Consider the following 27155-nt stretch of genomic DNA (forward strand, 5'->3'; position numbering starts at 1 on the left):
GGGTAATAGGCACCTATATAAGAAAAAGACCCAAACATTGGGACTGTCCCTATAAAATCGGGACAGCTGGTCACCCTAGGTTCCTGTAACCAGTCCTAGGCCATGTCCACACCAGGACAGAGACCCCAGCGAGCTCGACGGGCGTAACACGGGCTCAGCCATAGCGCCCCCTGCGGGGCACACGCTGCAGCAGGGACCTGGTGGGCGAGACGAGGGCGCTCTGCCGACTGGGGATCGCCAGGGGGCGCTGCAGAGCCGTGGCCCCGCCCCACGTCCGCCCGGCCAGACCGGCGCGCCGGGCACAGCGCCGGGGGGCGGGACTAGGGAGCCACGCCCCCTCCCCAGCCGGGGACCGTACGCCGCCTCCGTCCCGTCCCCATGGAGACCCGCCGCTCCGCGCCGCCCCGGCTGCTACGAGGCGCAGAAGCCCCGGAGAGGAGCCAGCCGGGAGCGGGCGCCCGGGGCGAGAACAGGCACGGAGGGGGCGGGGCTTGGAGACGCGGGGTGGGCTCTGGCTCCCGGGGGGTGCTGGGGGGACCCCAGTATAGTCTCTGGCTCCCCCCCGGGGGGGGAATTGGAGGACCCCTGATTGGTCCCTGAGATGGGCTCTGGCTCCTGGGGGGACCCCAGGATGGTCTCTGGTTCCCCCCAGGGGGTGTTGGGGGGACCCCTGATTGGTCCTTGAGATGGGCTCTGGCTCCCGGAGCGGGGCTGGGGGACCCCAGTATAGTCTCTGGCTCCCGGGGTGGAGGGTGCTGGGGGGACCCCAGGTTGGTCTCTGGCTCCTCCAAGGGGGCGTTGGGGGACCCCACGTTGGTCCCCTAGATGGGCTCTGGCTCCTGGGGGGTGCTGGGGGGACCCCAGGATGGTGTCTAGTTCACTTGTCTGCATGGCTATATGGCACGTCACTGCCCACCCACCAGTGTCCCCTCTTGCCGTCCCAACAGTGCTTCCTGCTGGGAGGGCTTGAGCCCGGAGGAGCTGAGAGTTGCCCCAAAGCCAGTTTAGCTTCGCCATTCTCTGCAGTGACTCCTGCTGGGAAAGGCTGAGAATAAATGTGCCAGGACTGGAGACCTGTGAGCTGCTTACATTCAGTGCTCCTATACCATTGCTTGACGTTACCTCCCCTGGGTCTGCAGGAATTATAAAGTCACCTTTGGGTTAGCCACCTGGCTAGCGTCTCCTGCTTTTCTTCCAGAGCCGCCCCCAGAGATGGCTGCAAAGGTCCTGAACACCCTGGCACAAAACGTAACTAATAAATATGGGACAATAGTAAGTTACCCTAATGGCACTTTAACTGGACTCCTCTGGGGGCTGGAGCCAGGACACCATGGTGATGGGGGCTTTAGAAGTGCATAAATAGACCCTGTACTGTGCCTCTCCCCATGCCTCTTGTGGTGAAGGAAGGGTTAGGGGCTGGGAGGTGGATGGCTGCCATTTGAATGTAAGCACATGTTTGACTGGCCCTATCAGATATGCTAGCAAACTAGCACTGATAGAAGGCCTGAACGGAGTGTTGCCCAAATGGTGCTCAGCCCTCTGCCACAGTGGAGAGGTTCCTTCCCAGACTCCCTTCAGGAATAGGATGGGGAAGTTCGAATTGTAGTGAAGACCACCCATAAACCTCCCATGACACTGTAAGCGTCTTGTTTGTGCCTTCTGCTGAGTTTAGGATTACAGCAAGTGGCAGAGGGTAGAAGCAAAAAAGAAGAAACCAGCTTTGCCACCTATCGCATCACCAAGTGAGGACAAGAAAAGCGAAGGGCGCTCCGCTGGCTGCCAGAAAGACAAGCGGTCAGGTTGGCAGAGATTCTATTTCTGTACTCTATGGCATGTCACCGCCCACCAGTGTCCTCTCTTGCAGTCCCAACAGTGCTTCCTGCTGGGAGGGCTTCAGCCCAGAGGAGCTGAGAATTTCCCCAAAGCCAGTATAGCTTCACCATTCTCTGCAGTGACTCCTGCTGGGAAAGGCTGAGAATAAATGTGCCAGGACTGGAGACCTGTGAGCCGCTTACATTCAGTGCTCCTATACCATTGCTTGAAGTTACCTCCCCTGGGTCTGCAGGAATTAGAAACTCCCTGTGGCTGGCGTTCCTAAATGTTATAGAATCATAGAATATCAGGGTTGGAAGGATCTCAGGAGGTCATCTAGTCCAACCCCCTGCTCAAAGCAGGACCAATCCCCAATTAATCATCCCAACCAGGGCTTTGTCAAGCCGGGCCTTAAAAACCTCTAAGGAAGGAGAGTCCACCACCTCCCTAGATAACCCATTCCAGTGCTTCATCACCCTCCTAGTGAAAAAGTTCTTCCTAATGTCCAACCTAAACCTCCCCCACTGCAACTTGAGCCCATTACTCCTTGTTCTGTCATCTGCTACCACTGAGAACAGTCTAGATCCATCCTCTTTGGAACCCCCTTTCAGGTAGTTGAAAGCAGCTATCAAATCCCCCCTCATTCTTCTCTTCTGCAGACTAAACAATCCCAGTTCCCTGAGCCTCTCCTCATAAGTCATGTGCTCCAGCCCCCTAATCATTTTTGTTGCCCTCCACTGGACTCTTTCCAATTTTTCCACATCCTTGTAGTGTGGGGCCCAAAACTGGACACACTACTCCAGATGAGGCCTCACCAGTGGTGCTGAATAGAGGGGAATGATCATGTCCCTTGATCTGCTGGCAATACTCCTACTTATACAGCATATCCCTCAACTACACATGGCAAGTGTATTCAATTCCTGTCATGTGTTAAAACTGGACAGTTTAATAAGTGCAGAGCATTTTCTGTTTTACCAGTTCTATTCAGTCCCAGTTCATCCTTGCCTTCAAAGACAGCATCCTCTCTGAATCCCAGATTTGGTCAGCAGAAAACCTCAGCAAAGGAGACTGATGTAACTAAAAGCTTGGAGAACATCAAAATTATTAAGGTGTGTGAAGCAAATGTCCAGTGCCGTGATTTATTTATAGGGAGGCTGGTGCAGACCATTCAGTTTATTCAGGGTTGTCCCAAGAGAGGGAAAAAACTAGTGGCCTGATTATCTCATTTACACTCATGCAAAGTGGATGTCAAAGACCTGCTATTCTGATTTGGACACATGCACCAATTTGACGCTCCCGTTGTGCTCATGCAGATGACTCCACAAGGTGCTGAGCAATGGAGAATCAGGCCCAAGGTGCTGGGAGGAGCTAGAGGAAGAATGTAGTGATAGAGCAGCTGGCCAGTGAAGAAGGTGGATGCAGGGATGTGTTGGGGGAGTTGGTGTGATGTGATTTAGCAAAAAAGATTGAGTTTTATTGGGTGGTTTTGTGGTGCCAAAGTAAATCAAGGATGATATCATTATTAATTAACAGGAATGTCATTGGGATGGCAGGTGGAACACATCTGTAAATCTTTCATTCATAAATTCTTTCAGAAACTGACTAAGTCGAAGAGAAAGTCCCTAAATGAGCTGAAGCATCACAGCACCACCCTTGTAGAGACCAACAGGAGACTGGCCCAGGACATTCAGCAGACAGATGCCAGTACTGCCAAGCATGCCAGAGACCTGCTGCAGCAGTATGAGATGTTTGGGGTGAGGCTTAGGTGTGGCCAGTGAAGTCAGATGAGTAGAATCCCAACATAATCCCAGCTCCTTCTAATCCCACTCGAGCAGGTTCAAGCTCTTGTGTGGTGATTACACAGCCCGTCGCTAGTGGTAAGGGGGAACAGTCCTGTGCCCTGAGCTCCTCTGCAGCATTCTGTTTTACACAGTTTATATACTACTGGGCTCTGCCCCCCAGCAGCCAAAGATGCTCCAGCTACCTGCATCATGCTGCCTCCTCTTAAGCATCCCGTCTAATGCAGATACAGCCATGGAGTGTGTGCAGCAGCTGCTTTGCCAATCCCAAAGGCAATGCTGCTGCCAGATTTTCTGATGAGGAAGCAACAGTGTAGTAAGTGACAACTTTCACCCTCTCCTAGTACCTTGAACATGCCCCCTCCATGAAGTGCTTGACCTTGACTGGCTCATGAGGTGGAAGCACAAAGTCACTCCCAAGAGCAGCTCTCCTGTGCTTGCAGCTGTGCTGCCTTGGCACCATGCAGTTCACTCCATCATGCTATTAGTGGGATCAATAAATACCATGGTGAGAGGTGCATTAGGAAGCCTGCAGCTAGACACTTCATAGTCTGTCAGTAGCATACAGCAATCAGTGACTAGATTTCTCTCTCTATAGACAGTCATCTCGACCCTTCGGGACTCCAATCAGAACCAAGTTGGCATAGCAAGAGCAGAACTCCAAGAAACAGAAAAAATGGTGGAAAAGAACCTGAGGAGTAAGAATGGATAGTTTACATTAAGCTAATATCAATATAGTACATGCAACCCTATTGTCCAGTACTCCTCATTTCATTGATTATAAATGCCAGTTTGGTGTTGTGAACGTCAAATGGTTAGGTTTCCTAAAGATAATCAATTAGTTTTGGTATATGGGGACTGTCACAGTTTCAGGGCAACTGCATCTGTATTCCCCCTCCGTGGTCCACTCGAGGAGTTCCCAGCCAGGTCTTAGGACTCCAGCTGCTACCTGTCTCTGGGTAGGGACCTTTGTCCCACTCCCTTCTAACTGGGGTTTTAAAGCTGCACAGCTCCTTGCCTTACTCGGTGATATCCCCAGCAGGCTAGTGTGCCTGATGGCCAGCCCCTGTGTGTTGCTTTCTCTCCGTGGGCTATGAACAGTATATTGCCAGCAGTTACAAGTTACTACACAGCTCTTCATAAGCAAGCACATTTATTCTTAAAGTAAAAGCATTTATAGAGTAAACATCATTCATTCAATCACTAGAGTTGAACTCACCTAAAACATTCCAGGAGTCCCCCATTAATCTTATGGTGCCCTTGTAGGCCAAAGTCTTTCCCTGAGTCAGTTTAAACAGTCTTTTCATGCCAAAAGCCCTTTCTTTGTCTGTTGGTCTCTGGAAAATCCAGTTTGAACCAGTATGGACAAGCCTCCCCAGTTGGTACCTCTCTGGAGGTGTTAACAACCTGAGTGATTCACCTTAATCATTCCCCCCCCGCCCCCTTAATTTCTGGTGGAGCTAAAAGTAACCTTTCCCTACTGGAGTTGCACACAATTCCTGGCCACAGTGATACACAAACTAATCATACACTTAATACAACATGGGGTAGTGCATGCAGTTGCAATATCTGTCACAGGACATTCCCTCTTAGTCAACTCCTGTAAAAAATGTTTGGAAGGGATATAAACCTTACAACGGCAGAACCAACCACTAACTGATGGGGTTAGAAAGAGACTTCCCCTATGGGCAAGTTATTCCATATTCTTGCACCTTCTTTGAAAACATCTGGTACTGGCCACTGTCAGAGACGGGATAGTGGATTAGATGGGCCACTGGTCTGATTCACTCTGGCAGTTCCTGTGTTTCTAGTCATGGCTACTAGGCTAACATAATATTTAACCATCATAAAGAGAAGGTTCTATTTCAGAAGAACAAAAGTTTCCTTGGCTCCACTGAACAGGAGACTCGGTAGAGAGGGGGTTTAGGAGTCTCTGTGGCTTAACTTTCTATCTTGGCCTTTTAATCAGAACTAGAACATCAGGTGGATCACATGAACACCAAGGTGCAAATGCTCCAGGAAGAGCTCAATGTTTTACGAACATACATGGACAAGGAGTACCCGGTGAAAGCCGTCCAGATAGCCTTTATACATCGCAACATCCGAAACCTGAAGGAAGAACAGCAGGTAAAGAGACCTCTCCTAACCTATGTTATCCCTGTGTGTAAAGAGAAGGGATGGGACCAAGGCAATCAGATGTTCACTTGCTTAATAATCCTGTTATTTCCCTGCCACCCATCCCTGTAATTCTCAGGACGAAATGGAAGATATAGAAGATCTGGCCAAAACAGTAATGCAGCAACTGGAAAAGAAGGTGCAAGATGAGAAGGAGGAGATATTACAGGCTGTTGCAAAGGTTAGTGGATTGCATGTGTCTTTGCATGCTTGAAAGTCAGTGAGAAAGATAATGGACTACCCTGCCAAGTAGACTGCTACTGGGAGCTGCCATGTAGGGCTAGGGGGTTTCAGATTTGGCCCACCAGTGACACTGTGGTACAGAGGACATGCAAGGGTATAACAGTGAACTTCTTCCTCCAGCTTAGTTGATACCTGGAGCTTTTCTTTAGAGTAGCAGGGAGCTGTAGGTACAGAGCTGGATTTCGCAATTGCAATTGCAGGCTTGCATGTTGCAATATTTTCAGAATCATGCATGGGTATTTGCACACACAATTAGAGGGAATGAATTACATTGAACTGATGTTATTTAGATAGATGTTTAACTAGTCACTTGTGTGCACAGTTACCGAGATTGCGCACACATTTGCAGTAATTGCATAAGCACATTAAGCACACAAATACACACAGTACTGAAAGTATGAGACTTTATTGTCCCTTCAGAAGATACAGGAAACTTCTGTTGCACAATTGCTGTTTATGTGGTAGTACTTAAGACTTCTGTGCAAACAGAAAGGAACCCTCACCACAGCCTGGTGAGGTGGAAAATATCAGTATTCCCATTTCACAGATGAATCTGTAAGCAAGGGTGATGTGGCTTGCCCAAGGCCATATAGCTAGTCTGTGCGTGCACCTGGAATTAGACTCCTAGTCCTATATTCAGCACAGTGTGATCTCATTGGGTATTGAGGAGATGATGGCCCCAGAATTTGTCCCAGCATGCATTTCTTAAAGGAGGAGTTCACCAGTTACTATAGACATGGCAAATACGACTGGATCATCCCTAGGGTCTGCAAGTGGCAGGGTGTCATACCTGTCATTGTGGGTTGCATTGTAGAAATAAATTATACCCAGTTGCTCTAAAGTACAGGGTTTTGAACAACCAAAACCCTGAGAGACCGCATCCCTTTTTCCTCCCACTGAAGCTGTGAAGCCGTTCTTCTGAGCCTGTTAGCTCAAAGAGAGCCATGGACAGCAATCCTGTTTGTGATTGCTGCAGCCCTCTTCAGCTACTTTCTGCTTCTCTTCTGGCCCAGACGGGTATTGGGATTTACTGTCTGGTCTTTTACTTCAGCTGGTGTATTTGTTCTATCTGTGCAGGACAAGGCGTTTCTCTATCAGGAGGGGCTGAAGCAGATGGCTCTCAACAATCGGATACTCAGGAATGAAATCCAAATGCAAAAGAAGGTGAGCAGGTTTGGGAGGAAATAGCCTGGAGCAGCAGGGGGGTTGGCCTAGTGAGTATTAACCCCTTTGTTGCTGGGTCTCCAGTACAGTGGCTGTGCCATTCAGTTTCCAGTGGAACCAGTGGACTATTAGGGCCCACCTAGGATGTTGAGGCGCACAGCAGGGATTCCCCTGGCTCACTGCAGAGTGTATGGTGGGGAATGCTCCGGCCCTGGCTTTGTGAGAATGGACTGATGCCCTGGCAAGTCTTCTCTAGCTTCTCTGGTACCTTTGTGCTCTCCTCATCTAGGTGTTTTTAAAGAGCAGTCTCACAGGTTTAATTCTTTCAGGTCATTCACACGCTGTTGGAAGAAATCACAGAGCTCCGAAAGAGCATTGTGACACTTCGCTGGACCGTGAGAGACCCGAGAGAGGTGATCTTTACCGACGTCCTGCTCCGCAGGCCCAAGTAGGTCCCTGCATTTATCTCCTAAGCAGTAGAGTTTATTGAACAACACGCCACAGGCCCTTCTGACACCAGCTTCAACGTGAGTATTCATAGGTCGCCCTCTGCTTGGTGCACTGGGAGTTAATCTGTCCTCAGAATGCCTTTGCAGCCTGTGTTAAGAAACGCAAGCCAGCTATTTGCACAGTCTTCAAAGGTAAACGATGCACCTCACCATAAAACGTAAACCTAATTATAATATTGGATCATAGAATCATAGAATCTCAGGGTTGGAAGGGACCTCAGGAGGTATCTAGTCCAACCCCCTGCTCAAAGCAGGACCAATCCCCAACTAAATCATCCCAGCCAGGGCTTTATCAAGCCTGACCTTAAAAACCTCTAAGGAAGGAGATTCCACCACCTCCCTAGGTAACCCCTTCCAGTGCTTCACCACCCTCCTAGTGAAAAAGTTTTTCCTAATATCCAACCTAAACCTCCTCCACTGCAGCTTGAGATCCAACTGGGGAAAGGAAGTGCATGGCCTAATGGCCTGAGCACAGGAGTAGTACCTAGGAAGGGCTAGCACTGATACTGATTTGTTGGGTAAGTCACTTCCTGTTTCTGTGCCTCAGTTTCCCCGCTAGGGGATTGTGAGGATTCATAAAGCTTTACAAGCCTCCTGTGATGCACAATAAGGAAGTACTCTGTTCTCATTTTACAGTTGGGAAAACTAAGGCTCCGAGGGACCAACAGGCCTTCCCAAAAGGCTCATTGTATGTAGCGTATTCATAGCCATGTCGGTCCCAAAAGACTAGTTGTCAGAGAATGCACAGGTTATCTAAAGTCACTTTTCGAACAGCCACAGTAAATTCCCCCCCAAAATACTGGGTGAAAAAAGATAAGTCAGCCATTTTCCTACTATATTAAAGAGGTTTCAAAGGCAGATGAGAGTTGCAAAAAGCCAAATCTCATTTCTCCTCTTTGCTCCCTCCCCGGTCCCAGTTCACTGGTGGCTGATTGCTTTCAGCATTGAGTTTCTGTGCATCAATGTGCAGGATGCCCTGCCAGCTCATTCACAGATATCCTGGCTTCTAACTTCCAGGAACAATGGAAAAGGTTGGCTAAGATTGTGGGCTCGAAACATAAAACAGAGAGAGATGCACTAACCTGCCCTGAAACTACTCCCACAAATACCTACTGGGGTGCAGTTGATACAAAGAGCAATTGTGATAACACCTCAGATTGTGATTGACTGCACACCAAATACACACAGATCCACCATATCTAAAGGAAATGCAATGCCGTTTAAAATAGAAACGTGATTAACGAGTGCCAAGTGACATTACAAATGGCCATTGGTCTTGATTGGTTATTGACTTCAGTTAGGGTGTAAGCCAGGGTAACGTTTGGCCCAAAGAGGTTAAGGTCTTGAATGTCAGCCAGTCTAAACTTGTAGGTGTGCAAAATGCATGTGAAATTGTTTGCTGTTTGCCGGTGCGTTTATTGCAGTTGTGTGTGCAAAGTGAGTGTGTGCACAAACTGTGAATCTCACTGATTTTTCACCTCTAGCTTCCCCATTTTTGCACATAAAGTAATTTTATAGGCAGATTAGTCCTGCAGTTTCCCCCCATTTTGCATACACAGATTATTCACATCAACTATATGCAAACCAGGTCCTCCGTGATTTCCAGAAACCCAGGCCATAAGTCTGTGACCAAGCCAATCATAGGGCCAGATTCCCTGACTCCAAGTCCCGTGTTTTAAGCAGAAGACTGTCCTTTGACCTGGTCTAACTGCAGAAGTTTGGAGGCCTGGTGCGAAGCAGAAGGAAAGCCTGCAACATGTCAGGAAGTTGGGGAGAGTTGAACGGCCTTGTGATATATTAGCGTAACTTAATTTCTTCCAGATAAAAGCAGGATAAAATGGAGAATTAATTAGTCCTGACAGATTGCAGAGCTGGGGTGACTGTGTGACTGGGAAAGGTTTAAAAATAGAAGAAAGGCCAAGTGGGAAAGTTTCTGCAGCATCAGAAGTCAGGCATTTGGTGATTACACAGCCCTGCCAGCCTGGGTGCCTTGCCAGAGCTCTCACCACGATTTCCTCCACAGACATTTCCCACTGACCTCCCTTACACTTTTCACATGACTTCGCAATGCGCTGGTTTTCTTAGATTAGCCCATTGGTTTCCCTGAGACGCTGAAGAAGCAAAGTTGTGTTCAGCCCACAAAAAGCTGGGAGAGTTGGGGAAAGTGCGGTGCAGAGGCTGTCTCTCCCCCCCGCTAGCAGCAGCAGAGCAGAAACTGATCATAGGCAGTGTTGGATTTTTAGTAACATGCCTATAGTATCACAGGACGCGAGATCTGGGAGGAGGCTGGAGGGGGTCCCTCCCTTTCCATACTCATTTTTGTTATGGAAAACCACGTTACTTCTTTCCTCTCGCCCTCCATTCCCTGCCTCTGCTTTGCCGAAATACAGCTGAACAAGTCCACCTTTTGTGCACAATCAGTGTTGCAGCCTAGTCAGCAAGGAAGGTGAGAGATGGCTGGGAGTCAGCAGACTTGGGAAGCTATTCGTGGCTCTGCCACGGACTCATTGTATGACATTTGGCAAGTCATGTGGGGCCTGATTTCTCAGTGTGGGAAGTCCACGGGCATTGTGGGTGTTCAGACCTTCTGGAAATCAGGCGATTTACCCCTCTGGGCTTCAGTTTCTCCATCTTTAAAATGTACCTCCTCTGAGTGCCATGGGGTGTCATTCATTGAGCTTTTCCCAGCTGTCACAGAAGCCTGGATTGAAGGTGTCACAGAACAGAACCAGAATTAATGAGGATGTTGATACACAAACTAGTGGTCACATTTCATCTTACTGCATTTCTCCCACTGTGTGCTGGAGAGTGGATGTAACTAACAAGGCCCTGCTGCTGTGAAGCTTTTTCCCTCTGCGTTTGTCTGTTGGGCTTGAAGGAGAGTCACAGCTAAATACATTGTTCTGTTTTCATAAACCCACTGCCGCCATCTGATTAGGGCTCGGTTATCCTGTGCATGCTGTCTAGGAAGTAGCTATGCAACAGGGCTCAGGCTTCGATTTACAATGTGTGATCCTCCCATCCAGGGGCGGCTCTAGCAATTTCGCCGCCCCAAGCACGGCAGCACGCTGCGGGGGGCGCTCTGCCGGTCGCCGGTCCCGCGGCTCCGGTGGACCTCCTGCAGACGTGCCTGCGGAGGGTCCACCGGAGCCACCTGCTGCCCTCCCGGCGACAGGCAGAGCGCCCCCCCCGGCATGCCGCCCCAAGCACGCACTTGGCGCGCTGGGGTCTGGAGCCGGCCCTGCTCCCATCGGAAGAGGGGAGATGGCCAGTCTGGTTAATGCCAGAATGGGCTCTGCAGGGTGAGTCAGAGCTAACGTATAGCACTGCTGCTGTGGGCTGGGTCGCTGGGCTGGGCTCTGGCTCATGCACGAGAACCCAATATGGCTTTAAAGGGCTGCTGTCCTCTAGCAAGTCTGGGGTTCTGGTCCTACCCCTCCTCCCACCCTCTAATAGCGAAGGGTGTAAGAGTGGTGGACAAGGGATGTCCAGGCCCTTGAGTTACCGTTTTGGCTGTACCACATGTCTGAGAAGTGTCATGTGTTTCTGGCCCTGATTGCACCAGGATTTCTCTTCCCCACCACCTCACTCCCAAACACTCACTCGATCTGAATTGAGGCAGAGTTCTTGTTTCCTTGGCTATGGTTTGACTTTCTCCTTATCGCTCTCTCCTCTCTCTGCTCAGATGCCTGCCAGATACAGAGATTGTTCTCAATATCCCCTTAGAGGAGAAGGGTTTCATTTAGTCCCAGAAGCTTTGGACCTGAAGTGGAAAGGTGGGTGGATGAGCCAGGCCTTGCCCACAGAGCTATGTCATCATAGAACCAGCTGGGCCAAGAACAGGATGGGGAGCTGCACAACAAATCACCCCCTCTTCATGGACAAGTTCTCCAAACCAGCCCAGTTCTCAGGAAGTTCTGCTCTGCGCCGCTTTTGTTTTGTCAGGACAAGTAAGTTCCATCACAGAACAATATGCAGGACTCATTGTGTCATCGTCATGCCAGATCCAAGCTGGGTAAAAGCCAGAAAACTGCCATCTCGCTAGAAGGTGCAAAATTCTATTAAAGCAGCCAGGTGTGATCCAAAACGGGCTTGTTGATGAGGTGTCACTATTGTCAACAGCCCTTCCCCAGTCTCACATTCTTACAGCGCTACCACGTGTCATTGGTGTCAGCCAATTACTGGTAAAACATCACAGTTCCGCTTGGTCAGATTAATTCTGGGTATAAGTCTCCTGAAGCCCAGGGGAGTTCTAGCAGAACCAATTTGGCATTTTTATCCTTCCCAGTGAAACTGCTTTGTACAAGATATTTTATCGATATTTTGATTTCTGATGAGCTGAAGCCCAGACCGAGGATGAGATCTTTAATAATGGAACAATGAGGAGCTGTCACTAAGTGCCCTCCAGCAGCTGCCTGTCAGAACAATTGTATCTGCTATAGCAGATGTCAGTTCAGGGGGACAGAATGGTGACACAGGATCAGGATCTTCCACTTCCAGTGTTCTGTACAAATGCTTGCAGTTCCTAGCAGCAGGCGTGACAGTCCATCCCATCCCAGTTGCGTCTTGCTTACGGTTGAATGGTTCTGACACTATTCAGTCGGGGAAGTCTACCAGTTGATGGAGAACTGTGTAGCATGTTTAACCTGCAACTTTCAATCTACATTTTGAAATAAAAATTCAGTGGGTCTTTAATTTAACTGAAGTTTTATCCTGTCAGAATAAATCTCTGGACACCTTTTATTATTTGTCAAAAACTCGAGCACTTTTCACTTCAGTAATATGTATCAAGCAGGGCTCTCAAAGTGCTTACAGGCTACAGCCACTCATAAATGTAACCTCACAGCCTTGATGACACAGCTCTAGGTACTAGGTACTGCGTACTCCTCAAGCCCCATCCCTGTAAGCTGTGAGCCTGCCTCCTTTCCCATAATGAGATTTCCCAGGCACCACTCAAAGCTCACTGCTGGAGGTGTGGGGGTGAGGTTAGGGCAGTGAAACTTCCCGGTTCCTCTCAAGTGCTCTGTGATTGGTGGAGGAAAAGTGCTCTAAAAGTGCAAAGTCCCACTCCTTACTTGGTGAAATAGCCATAGCGTCTGTCGTTATTCAGTCTGCCACTAGATGGAGCGTGGCAGCCGCTCAGCAGATAAATATGAATATCTTGTAAGATTTTGGGGGAGGGGTGGTCAAGTGATTAATAGAAAACTCAGAGCCAGAGTGCTGGGGGAAGGGGTTTCCCTGCCGACTAGCAGCAAATGAGGAGCCCTGGAGAGCAGGCCTGCTCTGTGGAGCAAGGGGTCATGGTAGATGGGCTGTTTCACCCATGGAAGGTGGAAAGTACCATTTGATAGGGGATGGATTTTCAAACACGGGAGGAGAATCTCCTCCAAGGGTGGCTTAGGCTAAAGAAGAATCCTGCTGAGTCGCTGCTGCTCCATTTTTTCACGCCTGGAGAAAGCTCCCCTGTAAGGAATCTGAAAGGCCTGCGGCTTGGAATGGGGCTGCAGCCTGAACCAGACACCAGCCCCTAGTGCACCCAAAGTGGGGCCTTTACACAGGGATTCGTCCCTGGGGGCCTGATCCAGCTCTGCTGAAGTGAGAGCCCTTGGCTGGGGCGCCGCCGTAGCGGGGACCAGACAGGAATCACGGTGTGTGTTGACAGTGCAGTGTTGGGCTGAGAATGTGAATTGACGAACGACGGGAAATGAAAGACTGAAGGTGCTTAGAGTGGTAGCAGCCAAGGTGGCAGGAGGGCGTCTGATGTGCTAAAGCGCGAGTTGTGCAGTATTCTGTCAAATCTACAGACCCTTGTTACACAGCAGGATCATGGACACGACCACCCAGCCCCGGGGATCAGAGTGCAGGGAGCACCGAGGGGACTGGCACACGCTGGGCTGGGGAATCATCCTCCTGTCTGGCCACTTCATTTCCTGGCTCTCTCTCTGCCCACTGCTGGGCTGCGGAGGTTGCCCCAGTCCTAGGGATGGTATGAATTGCCTGGGGCAACAGGTTCCAGAGGAGGGAAAGTCAGGGCTCTGCTGGGTGCTGGAGGTGTAACCTTAGATCATGTCATGTGGGGGGTGTCTAGAACGATGCCCTGAGATTATTAGGCCTGGAGGGGCAGGTCCCTGAGGCAGGGGCTGTGGATGCTGCAGTGGAGGTGGATGGCCTGGTGATGAGATCCAGCCGGGGGTGTGGAAGTCAGGGGGTGTGACGCAGCAGGGAGCGGGGTGGATTGACCTGGGAATGTCGTTTAGTTTTACTGGGGCTGTCTGCATGGGGGATGGGAGAGCAGGGGGTGACTTTAGGTGAGGGACAGGACCTGAACCTGTAACCTGCACGGGGGGGTGGGGGAGGAGGGCAGTTGACATCTTTGTCGGGGAAACTGGACAAAGGGAGAGGGGGAGAAGGAGGGGGGGAGCCTGCTGGAGTGGGGGTTGGTTTCAGTTTTGGGCTGGCTGGGAAGAGGCAGGGAACCCGAAGTCTGGGGTCTAAGATCCTTGCCCCCCAGACAGGGGGGGCTCCAGGCCCCAGCACGCCAAGCGTGTGCTTGGGGCAGCAAGCCGCGGGGAGCGCTCTGCCGGCGCCGCAAGGGCAGCAGGCAGGCTACCCTCGGCGGCTTGCCTGCGGAGTGTCTGCTGGTCCCGTGGCTTCGGCGGACCTCCCGCAGGCAAGCCACAGAAGGCAGCCTACCTGCCCCAGAGGAACCTGGCTGCACCTACCAGCCCTGCTTGGGACTGTGTTCCTGTCGGCTAATAAACCTTCTGTTTTACTGGCTGGCTGAGAGTCCCGGTGAATGGCAGGAAGTGGGGGGTACAGGGCCCTAACTCCCCCACACTCCGTGACAGGGGGCTCAGACTGGGGTGGGGGGGCATATACCCGTGGGTGCTGGGGGAGGGTATGGGCATTGGATTCAGCCTGGGGCAGAAACCAGGAGGAGTCTTGTGACACCTTAAAGACTAACAGATTTATTTGGGTATAAGCTTTTGTGGGTAAAGACCCACTTCTTCAGGTGCAAGATGCAAATTGCATCTGATAAAGTGGGATTTTTACCCAGCAAAGTTTATGGCCCAAACAAATGTCAGTCTTTAAGGTGCCACCGGCCTCCTGGTTGTTTTTGTGGATACAGACTAACAGGGCTCCCCCTCTGGAGCCTGGGGCAGGGTGTTCAGGTGCTGGCCTTGGGCTGAGGGCCCCTGGACACGGGGCTAAGACAGCTGCTCCCCGGCACGTGCTCAGACCCCTGGCAGCCGGGGCTGGAGCCTGTGGGCAATAGACTTGGGCTGGGCCAGTGACTCCCTTGGCGGAGTTCGGGGCGGACCCTGGAGGCGCTGGGTTTGGGGAGTGGATTCCAACCCCGCCCGCTCTGAGCGGCACCCACCGGGCCGGCCGGGCTGGGGAGGGTCCCCGCCAGGGGGTGGGTCCCGGACCGGCCGAGGGGGGCTCCACCTCCCAGGGTTTAAAGGCCTGCGCTCGGCGGCGGCGGCGCTACACGATGAGGCAGGGGCGCGCCAGCGGCCGGGCGTTGGGTTCCGCGGGCTGCGGGCGGGCGGGGTCCCCCGGACAGCGGCTCCCGTGAGCCGGGGAGCGCGGAGCAGGAGCGGGGCCGGCGCCGAGGTGAGCCGGGCTGAGTTCTGCGAAGAAACTTTCTGCTGCGGGGGCCGCGAGCGGGGGCGCAGCGAACCCCCGGGAACCCGCGCTGGCCTGGCCCCCTCGCGGCGTTCAGCCTCGGCCGGAGACTCTGCACCGCGGGCGCGCTGGTCCCCGCTCCGCTCCCTCGGCTGCCTGGCCCAGCGCCCTCCTGCGCTCCGCCCTTTCCCCGGCAGGACCGGGCTCCGCTCCCAGACCGGAGCGGGATCCGTGCAAGGAGCCTCCGCGCCCTGGAATTCGGTGGGGCCAGACCCCTCGGGGGAGCCTCGAACCCAGGGCCACGGGCGCTTGGCCCGGCAGGGAGGACGCTGTGCCTCTCGGGATCGCCCCTGCAACCCGAGCCTGCCCCGTGCTGGCACAATGGGGCTTGCACCATGTCGTGGAGGTTGGCACCGCTGTCCCCATGGCATCGGGTCTCGTGGGGTTTTGGTGCCAGGCTGAAATTCAGCAGGGGGAAAGCGCTCGGGGGAGCACGTTACCTAACACAGAGGGACCAGGGTCTTTAATGGGCCAGTGCCAAGCTGGCAGCTCTGGGTACCACCCTAGACCCAGCCCCTTTGCAGCAGGTGAGATCGGAAAGGGGAACATTTCCAATCCCTCTCCTACATGGATCAGGGGCGGGATCTCTTGGCCTTCTGCCTTTCCCTTATTCCTTCCCTCTGGCCCGAATAAAACCCTTCCCGAGCCGCCGGGACCCTACCTTTGCTGCAGACAGTGTCCCACTCCCAGCTGGGTGAAAGGGCGCTGGGTGGGGGCAGCAATCAGACCCTCCCCTCCCGCCCCCACGCACACACTTTTGCCTTCCTTGCTCTGGAGCTGAAGCAGAGATGGGCTAAGACCCAGGATCCACCGGGCTTTGAAGAGTCTTTGGCTCCAGATTTTTTTTTCCAGTTTAAAAGTTGTTTGGCTGAGACAGTGCAGGGCGGCTGGGGCGGCGTTGGGAGACTGGGATGATTTATGTTTGTTTCTTCGGGGCCTGCTTCCAGTCCGGAGACAACAGACGTGGAACTGAAAACGATCCCCTCTGTACCTAAGGTGAACGTAATCGAACTTCGAGGGCAGCCGGGGTGGGGCTGGCCCTGGAGAATCCCAGCCAGAGCAGGGTGGGGAAGCAGCCAGGGCCCCCAGCTCCCCAGCACAGCGCTCGCCTCCAGACTTCCTCCCACAAGCCGGTCACTTGGCCTTTTCTGTTTTGCAGAAGATGACTCTGAACACGCAGCAAGGGGGCAAGGGCCCTGTGCACAGACGGGCCAGCACCCCGGTCCCCCTCTCCCACCGGTCCAGGCCAGGGATCCATGAGCCGAGGCCTAACCCCATTGAGTCCCATCACCCTTCGCTTGGCTACTCCTCGTCCTTCGAGCCTGGAGACAAAGCTCCCATCGCACCGTGCAGCAGCTGGTCATCGGACTCAGCCGACTCCGACGGCTCCTGGGAATCCTTGTATCGCGTGGTGCTGCTGGGGGACCCTGGTGTGGGCAAGACCAGCTTGGTGAACCTCTTTGCCGGGATCCAAGAGCGGGACCTGCCGGAACAGCCGGGAGGTAGGGCCCTGCCCTGGGGGAAATGCAGCTGCCCAGCTCTTCCTGGGGCTCTGCAGAATGAAATGCTCTCGAGGTCCATGCGGTGCAGCGGTCGGGGTGTAGGCAGTGGGTCACAGCGTGCAGAAGCCCTGTGTAAACCCACGCCAGGGGGCACAGAGGAGAGGCTGCGCTGACTGCTTGGGAGCAGGGCAGAGCCACTTCTTAGCAGTGAGGAGCGGCCTCTGCCCGTGGGCAACGAGCCCCCAGTGCCGTTACCCATCTCTGTGGCTGGGCAGGGGGAAGTTAGCTGGCTTTTGGGAACGGCTGGGTCTTGCTAAGAGCCACCGGGGGCTCAGTTCTGAGGTACCTACTGTAGGTAACACTGTGCACCCCCTTGAAAACTGGGGGGTCCTTAGCTGTGGATTTCAGTGGGAGGGATATCGTTCGTTTTGACACGCATCGGGGTCAGCCGCCTGGGTCCAGTTAATGCCAGTTGTCCTGCTGCCTGCTGGAGCCTCGGTGCCTATCAGCCTCCCCACAAACCAAAAAATAACCTGGCAAGGGGTGAGTGAGTCCTGAACCTGGGAAGAGCCGTGAGATACTCCAGCACCTTCCCTCTCCTTCCAAGCACTAAGGCAGGAGAGTAGTCAGGCTTCTGCCAGGGCATCGCCCTGGACCTCACCACTCTCCCACATCCTTCCATGGTGCTGGCTGCTTTGTAGCTTTAGTTCCCTGCCTAGAGGATCAGTTGCGTTTTCCATGCCCTGCGTTTAACCCACCACCTTGGGGTGCTGCCTCCTCCCAGCCTGAGCAGCCAGCAGACTCTCCCTCTGGAGCTCAGCAGCGCTGGGCCTGGGCTGGAGGCACTGCTGGGCACATGGAGTCCAGCTGACCTGGATGCATCTGGCTTGTTTCAGAGGATGCCTACGAACGCACCCTGTCGGTGGATGGGGAGGAGACCACGCTGCTGGTGATGGACACCTGGGAAACAGAGAGGCGGGTAGGGGAGCGTGCATGGGGCGTGGCAATCCCAAGGGCTGTCTGGCGCGGGGAGGGTGTCACCTTTTCAATGAAGTGGGTTCTGTTGCTAGACTGGAGCTATTTATTATAGGGTCTGTTGCTGTTATAAATGCCACAGTGAACTTGTATGAACATAAGAGTGGCCAGACTGGGTCAGACCAAAGGTCCATCTAGCCCAGTATCCTGTCTACTGACAGTGACCAGTGCCAGGTGCCCCAGAGGGAGTGAACCTAACAAGTAATGATCAAGTGATCCATCCCCTGTTGCCCATTCCTAGCCTCTGTTTGCCAGAGGCTAGGGACACCATTCTGCCAAGCCTGGCTAATACCCATTGATGGACCTATGCTCCATGAATTTATTTAGTTCTTTTTTGAACCCTGTTATTGTCTTGGCCTACGCAATATCCTCTGGCAAGGAGTTCCACAGGTTGACTGTGTGCTGTGTGAAGAAATACTTCCCTTTATTTGTTTTAAACCTGCTGCCTATTAATTTCATTTGGTGGCCCCTAGTTCATGTGTTATGAGAAGGCGTAAATAACACTTCCTTATTTACTTTCTCTATAACAGACATGATTTTATAGACCTCTGTCATATCGCCCCTTAGTCGTCTCTTTTCCAAGCTGAAAAGTCCCAGTCTTATTAATCTCTCCTCATACGGAAGCTGTTCCATACTCCTCATCATTTTTGTTGCCCTTTTCTGAACCTTTTCCAATTCCAATATATCTTTTTTGAGATGGGGCGACCACATCTGCACACAGTATTGAAGATGCGGGCGTATCATGGATTTGTATAGAGGCAACGTGATATTTTCTGTCCTGTTATCTATGGCCAGCTGTGTTTCCGTGCCCACCTGCTCATGAGACAAGGCTGCAGGGACAGACCCTCCTGCTGGACCCTACGTCCACCAGGACCCACTTTAGCTTTCTGGGGAGCTTCTCTTGCCATTGTGTGACATCCCCAGCAGACTGTGCTTGCTGCTCCCGTGGGAGGCTGCAGCTGGGTCAGGGTCAGCAGCTGGTAAGGGGAGGAGGGTGACTTCCCCAGTGAACAGCTGACTGGCTCATCAGGTGTCCAAGGGAGGAGCTAACACCCCCGGGAGTCCCCCCCCACCCAGGCTGGGGGTTAACTGCTGTGGGAGGAAGCAAGGGCTTGAGTCCGCTTCTCTCTCCAAAAGGTGGCGATTTTAAACTCTGTGGGGGTGACTCCGGACAGACCCAACTCCCTGTCCCCCCAGCTCCCCCACAGAGCGGATTCTCCAAGCTAGGCACTTGGGGCTGATTCTCCCATCTTCCCTCTGGCATAGCTGCTAATGCACCTGCAAAGGGGGTGCAGGCTGCTGCCAGGTCAGAACGGCTGTGCTGGCGTAAGCGCAGACACGAGGTGCCAGGCAGCGGGAGCTGGGCCCAAGACGTCAGCGGGGAAGGTGGAAAGAAGGAGGGAAACATGCCAGATCCCCAGGGCTGAGTGTGCTGGGAGGTGCTGGTGGTGCCGGCTCCTAGCTGTGCAGGAGCTGACTGGGCGAACGACGGGTGAGGAAATGCAGCCTTTAAAAGGAATGCGTTAGTAGGCAGCAGTCGTGGTGCCCGGCAGCATCTCTGCCCCTCCGCCCCTGCTTGTGAGTGACTGGAGATTGACAGGAGCAAGGTTCCCCCTCTTCCAGCCCCAGCCGGGTCTTTGCTTTCGATGCACAACTGGGGGCAACGCTCGCTGGTAACAGCAAGAGGGTCCCGAGCTTCATTGAAATGGCCCCTCTGCTGCCGGTCTGGGACCCACCTGCACTCTTCCCCTTCGCCAGCTGGATCTTCAGGCAAGTCAGTGGGGTCCATCCAGTCCCCAGCATCTCCTGCAGCCCCTGCTCCCTCTGGCCAAGGACTCTGATGGGATCTGGGAAGGGATAGACTCACTGGGCTAATGGCCACGCTCCCACCTGACGTGGTACGAGCAGGGAACGCCGCTCCTCTTTTCCACTGTCCACTCTGTCCGGAGCACTGGGCGCAGATACCCCTTAGCGTCCTGCCCTTAAAATCCAGAAGGGGGCGCGGGGAATGGCTCCTACGGGAAACACAGCACGTGACTGAGAGCATTGGCGTGGAGTGTGAGTCAGTGGTACCCCCCAAGCCCCGAATGAGCCGTAGGGAGAGGGAGAATGAGAGAGCCTGACCCAGATGAGGATGGGAGAGGTGGGGCAGGGGCAGCTGGGCCTGCTTGCAGTGATTATGGCCAGGCTTTTCCTAGTGGGTCAGTATTTTACTCGGGATACAATAAGAAATGCAATTCTTTATCACTTTGTTTTTAGTGGACGAACAAAGGGTTAATTCCATGTCATTCCTGTGAACCCTGCTTTGCACCTCTGGCCAGCTGCTGCCTGCATTAGCTCTGTCTGCATCAGAGCTGTGCCAGGCATGGGCGGTGGGGCACGGGAGGGTTGGGCCAGCCCTTTTTGCTTCTGGTTCATACGGGCTTGGCCTCCTGCTACATGAAGCTTCCTAAACCCAAAGGCAAACTCTCCCCAAGGTACTAAGTGTTGGGGTCCAAACCTTGCTCCCACCCAACCCCTACCTCTGCCTCGCTGTGGCTGGGCTCTCTGGTTTGTAGAGACGCGCTCCACCCTGGGAGGCTTGGGTCAGGGTCTGGCTGTCGCCAGAACTCTGCACTGGTTGGAGCTGAGGTTTGCTGCAGGCTCATGGGTCCTGCTTTGCAAGCAACCCCGAGAAGAGTTGCCCAGTTTGGCGCTTTGCTTGGGGGTCTCTCTCGGCACGTGCAGCTTGTCCAGAAGCAGTGGCATGACCACTCGCTGGAAAAGCCCTAGTGTCCTGTCAGTAACACCTGTGTCTTCTGCACTGCCTCTAAAGTAGCAGATTGACTGTAAATTGGCATTACTGGTTCTAAGGCCCCTGAGTCCTGGCAACCTTTGCTGACCAGTATCTCTGCAGTCTGAGATTTGCTCCCTTGTGTGTGGAGCTGGCTTCTCTTCCCAGCACTAGAACAGCAGGCTGGTTTGTCACAGAATTTAGGACCGCAACTGCATGCAGAATGGGGGCGGATTGACACGCCCAATTTGTGCATCTAATCACGGGAACTGCATGCAAATTAGATGCACCTTTTGCACACGCAGTTGTACGTCTAAACAGTCTGAAAATCTGGCCCTAAAGCTTTAAAGACTTGAATTTATTTCCACTATCCCTGAAGTGCATTTTCCTACCGAGGGCTATTTCCCCGCGTGAGACGATACCGAGCGTCAAGTTAATTTGTTTAGGAACACAGTGAAAAGCCTGGAACCCAATGCCCCTGAAATCCCCTCCCCCCCAGTCCTTCCCATTTTAAAAACTCGCATTAAAAGCTGCTGTTTCCTTCCAGAGGCTCTGGCCTGATGACATTATCTCGCTCTTATGTGGCGTTTTTCATCAGTAGATCTCAAACCACATCACCCTTGTTAATGTATTTAACACCCCCCCCCAGCCCCCGGTGAGGCGCTCTTAACCCCAGTGTACAGATGGATGCAGAGGTGGTAAGTGACTTGCCCATGGTCACACAGGAAGTCTGTGGCACAGCAGGGAATTGAAGCCAGGCCTAACCACTGGCCCATCCTTCAGCCCCTTCCCTTCCAGGCCCCCATTCCCTTGTAAATGGGCTCCCCTGCTCTTGCTGGCTGTTCGCAATTGGAAAGAGGCTCATATTCCAGCCTGAGCCCAGACCCCTGAGCGCTCTGTCCGGCGTCTGGGGCTGTACGAATACCCTGCTGATGAGTTATTGGCTTACAGGGGTGTCACTAGCTGGGTGTGTTCCCCAGAGGGTGCTGCAGCCCGTGGTTCGGTTGTGAACCCTTTAAAGCCCTTTTCCTTCTCCGGCATGGGAGGGCGAGTCCCCCTGAGCCCCAAAAGCCCCGTTGGTGTTTGCAGGCCCTGGGCTGCCACAGATGCATGGCTGGGCAGCCTGCGCGTTTGGGAGCGGAGCCCTGGGGCTGTAATTTGCAGCTGACACAGATTGAGGAGGAGACTGTGTCAAACGCCCCCCAAAGCCAGAAGCTTTTAATCTGCACGTTATTGACTGAGCCACGTGTCTGCTGGGTGGCCAGAGGCTGCGGGAGCCTGGGCTGCTGTCTGATGGGGACAGGCTGACGGCAGCGGGGGCCGCGCCCCACCTGCACCGGGGCTGGGATGCCGAATTGCTTCCCCCTCCCTGGCCTGGCCACAACCTGGCGACTTGCACCCTCTCTGGGGACCCATCCTTCCAAGTGCTCCGACTAGCCCCAGCTGGCAGCCTGGGGGCAGGCCTCATCCGTCAGTAAACCTCGAGCGCACTCCCCGTTCCCCACTGATTGATGCGCCATTACCCTGCCTGCTGATTTGTCTTCTCTCCCCCCCACACCTTGGCCTCAGCCCACAGACTCAGCCCCACCCCTGCAGGGAGCAGAGAAGACTCTTCTGTTGGTCCTGGTAGACAGCATTGCTGCTGAGGACCGGCCGTTCTGATGCAGACATGGGGGTGCCTTGTCTTGTACTCAACGACCCCAATGGCTGGCATCCTTGGTAGCCATCCAGGCCACCTGGAAGCTGGGGAGGGCACTTATTATACACGTTCCCGCCTCCTTTCCCATTAAAGGCAAGAGGGAAATGCTTGTTTGCACCCAGTGCTGCCAACTGCAGCAAAGATACGGCTCTTCCCATGCCAAGTCACTAGCCCACTGACTCCATGGAGTCCCCTTTCTCATGGCTTTGCCAGGAGCCCCTAACCGCTAGCTGGCCCAGCGCGTGGGAGCTGGGAGCGGCTGCGGGATGGATGGGGAAATGCACAGGTGTGGGTCAAGTGAAGGCGGAGGGGAGAGGGCGGATCTCAGCGAAGCTAATGAACCATTGCAGAAAGCAGGGTCCTGCGCTTCCGCCAGCGAGATTTGCCCGTGGTGAGCAGTGAGCAGAAATCCCGGCGGGGGGAAGGCTGGAATGGCTGCCAGGCTGAGAGTGGGAGGGGCAGCTGGGGTCCAGCGGTGCTGGCTGGTACCAACTTGCTCTCACCACCTGAATTGATGCTTGTAGAGGAATCATGGGAGTGGGCACCAGCCTTGGCCTCCTCCTGAATGTCAGACACCTGCAGAGGAGGGCAATGATCAAATCCCTGCAACTATCCCCCTGGGGAACATGGGGATGTGTGTTTTTCTAGGGCCAGATCCTCAGCTAGTGTAAATCACCCCAGTGCCCCTGAGGTCCCAGGACATCCTTCCATATGTGCCCCAATCAGTGACGGGGGGAAGGTTTTCACAGGCTGAGAAAACCCCTGAACGTAAGGGCAGGTTATAGATGTACAGCTCCCGGCGCCCAGCAGGAGGGGAGCGGGGGGGTCAGCGAGGCGAAGCAGGCGGCAGGCTGCCCAGGCACAGGTGTGGAGGGCTTACCAAGGTGAACAAGAGCGTGAGGGATGGTGTGTCGGGCCCATGGGAACGGCAGGAGAGCCTTGCTGGTCTCCCGTGCCAGGGGCGTGAGGGTGTAGATGAAAAACCAGCCCTGATGCCATCCTGCCAGAGATGCGGGAGGCAACGGGCTGGCAGGCTGTGGACGGGTGGAGCTCTAGAACCAAGGGGCTGTGGTTCGAGGAAACAAAACCAAAGTCTTCCAGAGGCCTGGGGGGAAGGGAATGGTCCCACAGGATACAGCCTGGGCTGAACGCAGGCCTGGAGTGACAAGAGCAAGGGGTGTTGGGCCAGTCACGGCTGAATCCGAGCGGAGTGATTCCAAGTACAGCGAGGAAGGAAGCAGCTGGTAAAACCGCCGGGCGCGGCAGAGTAAACGTTTGGCAGCAGTGCATTGTGGGCAAGTGAAAGGGGTGCATCCCGCATTGCTCCCTGCCTGCAGGCCCCTAGTCACTACGCCTGTGTAAAATGCTAGCAAGGCAGCGTTTCCCACGCACTGGAGGAGCCGCCTACGCATGGCGCCAGGTGGGAAAGCCTCGGGCTCAGGCGTTTGGGGAGAATCGCTCCCAGAGCCCCCGCCACGCTGGGTGTCTGGAAGAGCCTGTGGCTGGGAGGCCAGGTGCTCCGTTCCACGAGCAGCACTCTCCTTCCCCGCTCCCTGGGCCAAGAGCTGAGTGGAAGCTTGCGGGACATACCACCCCTTTCCCCCCAACATGTCCCACCGGCTTGGGCTCACAACCAGCCCCTACTTACTGCCTCTGAATTTGGCTCCTGGAGTCTAGGGGGGTGTCCACACCGCAATCCGTAGTGTGACTGTGGCTCAGCTAGACGCGCCTGCACTAGCATCACCCGTGCTAGCGTGATTAAACATAGCAGCACAGGCTTAAATGCCGACTAGCAATCCTAGAAGGGTAGGACGGGAAGGGACCTCGAGAGGTCATAGCTTGGATCCCCGATGCGCGTGTACAGGCCACTGTGTCTACACGGCTCTTTTCAGCACAGGTCTGGCCACTCGGGCTGCGATCCCCGCTTGGTGCAGTGCAAACATACCCTAACCGGACCTGCGTAATTCCCAGCCCAGGGCTGGAAGAGCAGGGTTTAGTAAGGAAGGCCGCCAGCCAGGCAGAAGGTGCAAGTTAAAGTTTTCAGCTTCACTTGACGCTCCTCCCAGCTCCTCAGCGTGTAGGTTACCCTGGTGCTGGGAAGCACATGGGGAGCTGGCCGCAGCACCGCTGAGTCTGGCTGCCGTCGGAGAGTGTGTGTGTGGACGATGGCTGTGTGCCTCAGTAACACCGTCTTTCCCTGTGCAGCCCCAGGATGAGGAGAACCGGTTCCACAATTACTGCATGCAGGTGGGGAATGCCTATGTCATTGTCTACTCCGTCACCGACAGAGTGAGTTTCGAGAGCGCCTCTGAGCTGAGAATCCAGCTGCGCCGAACCCGGCAAGCAGAGAACATCCCCATTATCCTGGTGGGGAACAAGACGGACCTGGTGCGGTGCCGAGAGGTCTCAGTGGAAGGTGAGCGAGCAGGGCCTGTTGTCCCCACCCTGCGGGAGACAGTTCCCAGCCAGCTGTTCAGGGGCTGGGAACTGAGGGGAGGGGGAGGCTTCTTGCCTAGTGTCTCCTGCTGCTGCTGCTCCTCAGACCTAGCTGAGATGGCCAGCGAGAGATTGCCATGGGACCCGCTCCTCTGCTGAGTGTCCATCCAGGAGTGCCACGCTCTGTCCATCTGCCAGCCATCTGTCCAGCCATCAAACCACCCATCCTGCTTTCTTTTAGCAGCCCATCCTGTCACCTCCATCTCTGCCCTCCCCTGTAGTCTGCCATCAATCCAGCCTTTCCACCAGCATCTCTCCCTGCAACCATTAGCTACTGCCCTGAGCATGTGCCTCCCCTGGCATAACCCACTGTTCGCCGCTTCCCCTGTCCCGTGCCCTGTGCGGAAAGCGCCGCCTGGCTCTGCCTGGAGAGAGCTCTTTGTCCTGGCGGCCAACTCAGGTGGGGCTGGAACCCATTCTCTTCCCAGAGGGCCGGGCCTGCGCCGTGGTCTTCGATTGCAAGTTCATCGAGACGTCTGCCACTCTCCAGCACAACGTGACGGAGCTCTTCGAGGGGGTGGTGCGCCAGATCCGCCTGCGCCGGGACAGCAAGGAGGCCAACGAGAGGCGCAAGTCCATCTACAAGCGCAAAGAGAGCCTCACCAAGAAGGCCCGGCGCTTCCTGGACAGACTGGTCGCCAGGAACAACAAGAAGGTGGCTCTGAAAGTTCGCTCCAAGTCTTGCCATGACCTGTCCGTGCTCTGAGACCTGTCACAAAACAAGACACTTCCTTCTCATGCGTAAAGGGACCTCCCAAGCGGCTTTCTGCCATGTACATAGGGGTGTGTGAACTTTCTTCTCTGTTCATGGCATGTGGACAGGACCTTTCAGGGCAGACACGAGACTCATCTGGAGCAATAACCCAGGAGATGGCGCCGACTTCCTAACCGGAGCCTCAGAACCAAAGTGACACCAGCCACCAGAAAACACCCATGGGGAAGGACTCCTTGCATTGTCTGAATGTCCTAATCCCCAATAGTGCCTCCTGCCAGCCCTGCCACTTGCCTGGAGCCCTGCAAGAGGAGGCGGGCAGGGAGAAGCTAGGGCAGGTCTCCAGGGTGCTAGCAGGTGCCAGGAAATGTTCTAGTCTTTGCCCATGGAAGGGAGAGGGGGAGGAAGCTGCCCGCCCCGAGAGGGAGGGGTGGGGACTCTGGGGTGTTCCCTGGTGCCTAGAGATAATGCAAGTCTGACTTTGCCAACGCCAGGGATGGGTTTGAGCAGGACACTCGGATCATGCAGCAGGGGCAGAACGGCCACCGGCTCTGCTGGAGTCCACAAAGCCATCACCAAGGTCGGAAGCTGCCTCTGAACACTGCTGGGAGCCAGAAGTGCAGCTGGCCTGTGATACTGTGCAGACAGGCACTCTAGGAATCGCTTAGACAGGAAGGCCCTGAGCTGAGGTGCAATGGTATGTCGGCGTTTCGCTGCCACCTCTGGGCATATTAACGTCAGTGGGGGCGGGGCGAAGAGGGCAATGGAGAAGCATCTTCCTTGGGTAGGAGTCTGGGGTGGCCAGACCCCGCTTGTCTCCTGGCTGGGGTTGGGGACTGTAAGGACAGGGTTCCTTAGTGCCGGGGGCCGGGCGTGGCCGGGGGCGTGGTGGGGTTTTGTACCACATCTCTCTCTTGTACAGTGTTTTTAGGATCGAGGTTTTTCTGTTGTCTCTGTATGACCGCGGTGACGACCCGCCTAGACTTGCAGAATAAACCAGATCTGGAAAGACGCCTGTCACCAGTGACTGCACAGCACCTCTTGCCCTTTAACTGCCCCTGCCAGGTGCTCCTCTCTCGGATTTCCCTGGGCCCCCCAGAGAGGCAGGGAGCTGGGCCCACTGCTCGTTGTACCTGCTTCCAAGTCAGAGATGGGCAAAGCCCAACCCAGACCCCTGAGTCTGAGTCTGAACCCTGGGGGAGCCGGGCTTCAGAAATGCACCTTTAACGGGGGCAAACGGACTGGATCCATTGGGCTGCTGCGATTCCCCAAGCACCTGGGATGTTTTGGTTTCTGTAGATGCCCTGAAATGGCAGCACAGAAGCACATGGGGCAGCTGGAGGGACTAGGGTGACCAGCCAGCAAGTGTGAAAAATCGGGACGGGGGGGGGGGGGTGTAATAGGAGCCTATATAAGAAAAAGACTAAAAAATCAGGATTTTCTCTATAAAATCGGGACATCTGGTCACCCTAGGAGGGACTTGGTTCACACACAAGGTTTCCAGGTGGCTAGGAAATCCCATGGAATATCCTTGAGGAATTTAGGCC

General features: G+C 54.3%; 1 protein-coding gene across 4 annotated transcripts; it reads left to right on the forward strand.

The window, feature by feature from the left end:
• The first annotated feature begins 346 nt into the window (after positions 1–346).
• Positions 347–26617, forward strand: REM1 (RRAD and GEM like GTPase 1). Of its 4 annotated transcripts, XM_039498738.1 has the most exons (14): positions 347–473; positions 1199–1272; positions 1673–1799; positions 2791–2921; positions 3408–3566; positions 4210–4309; positions 5581–5738; positions 5866–5967; positions 7107–7193; positions 7523–7606; positions 16551–16893; positions 17790–17872; positions 24606–24816; positions 25325–26617. In XM_039498738.1, the coding sequence occupies exons 2-14, from the start codon at positions 1213–1215 to the stop codon at positions 25600–25602; spliced, it is 1923 nt and encodes a 640-aa protein (XP_039354672.1). In that variant the 5' UTR covers positions 347–473; positions 1199–1212; the 3' UTR covers positions 25603–26617. The 4 variants fall into 4 exon arrangements, with proteins under 4 accessions (XP_039354672.1, XP_039354675.1, XP_039354676.1 ...); XM_039498741.1 differs by lacking the exons at positions 347–473; positions 1199–1272; positions 1673–1799; ... (5 more) ...; positions 7107–7193; positions 7523–7606 and adding an exon at positions 15045–15319; XM_039498742.1 differs by lacking the exons at positions 347–473; positions 1199–1272; positions 1673–1799; ... (5 more) ...; positions 7107–7193; positions 7523–7606 and adding an exon at positions 15800–15918.
• Positions 26618–27155: the final 538 nt, after the last annotated feature.

This window comes from Mauremys reevesii, linkage group 13 (genome assembly GCF_016161935.1).
Source record: "Mauremys reevesii isolate NIE-2019 linkage group 13, ASM1616193v1, whole genome shotgun sequence".
NCBI classification, from domain to species: domain Eukaryota; kingdom Metazoa; phylum Chordata; order Testudines; family Geoemydidae; genus Mauremys; species Mauremys reevesii.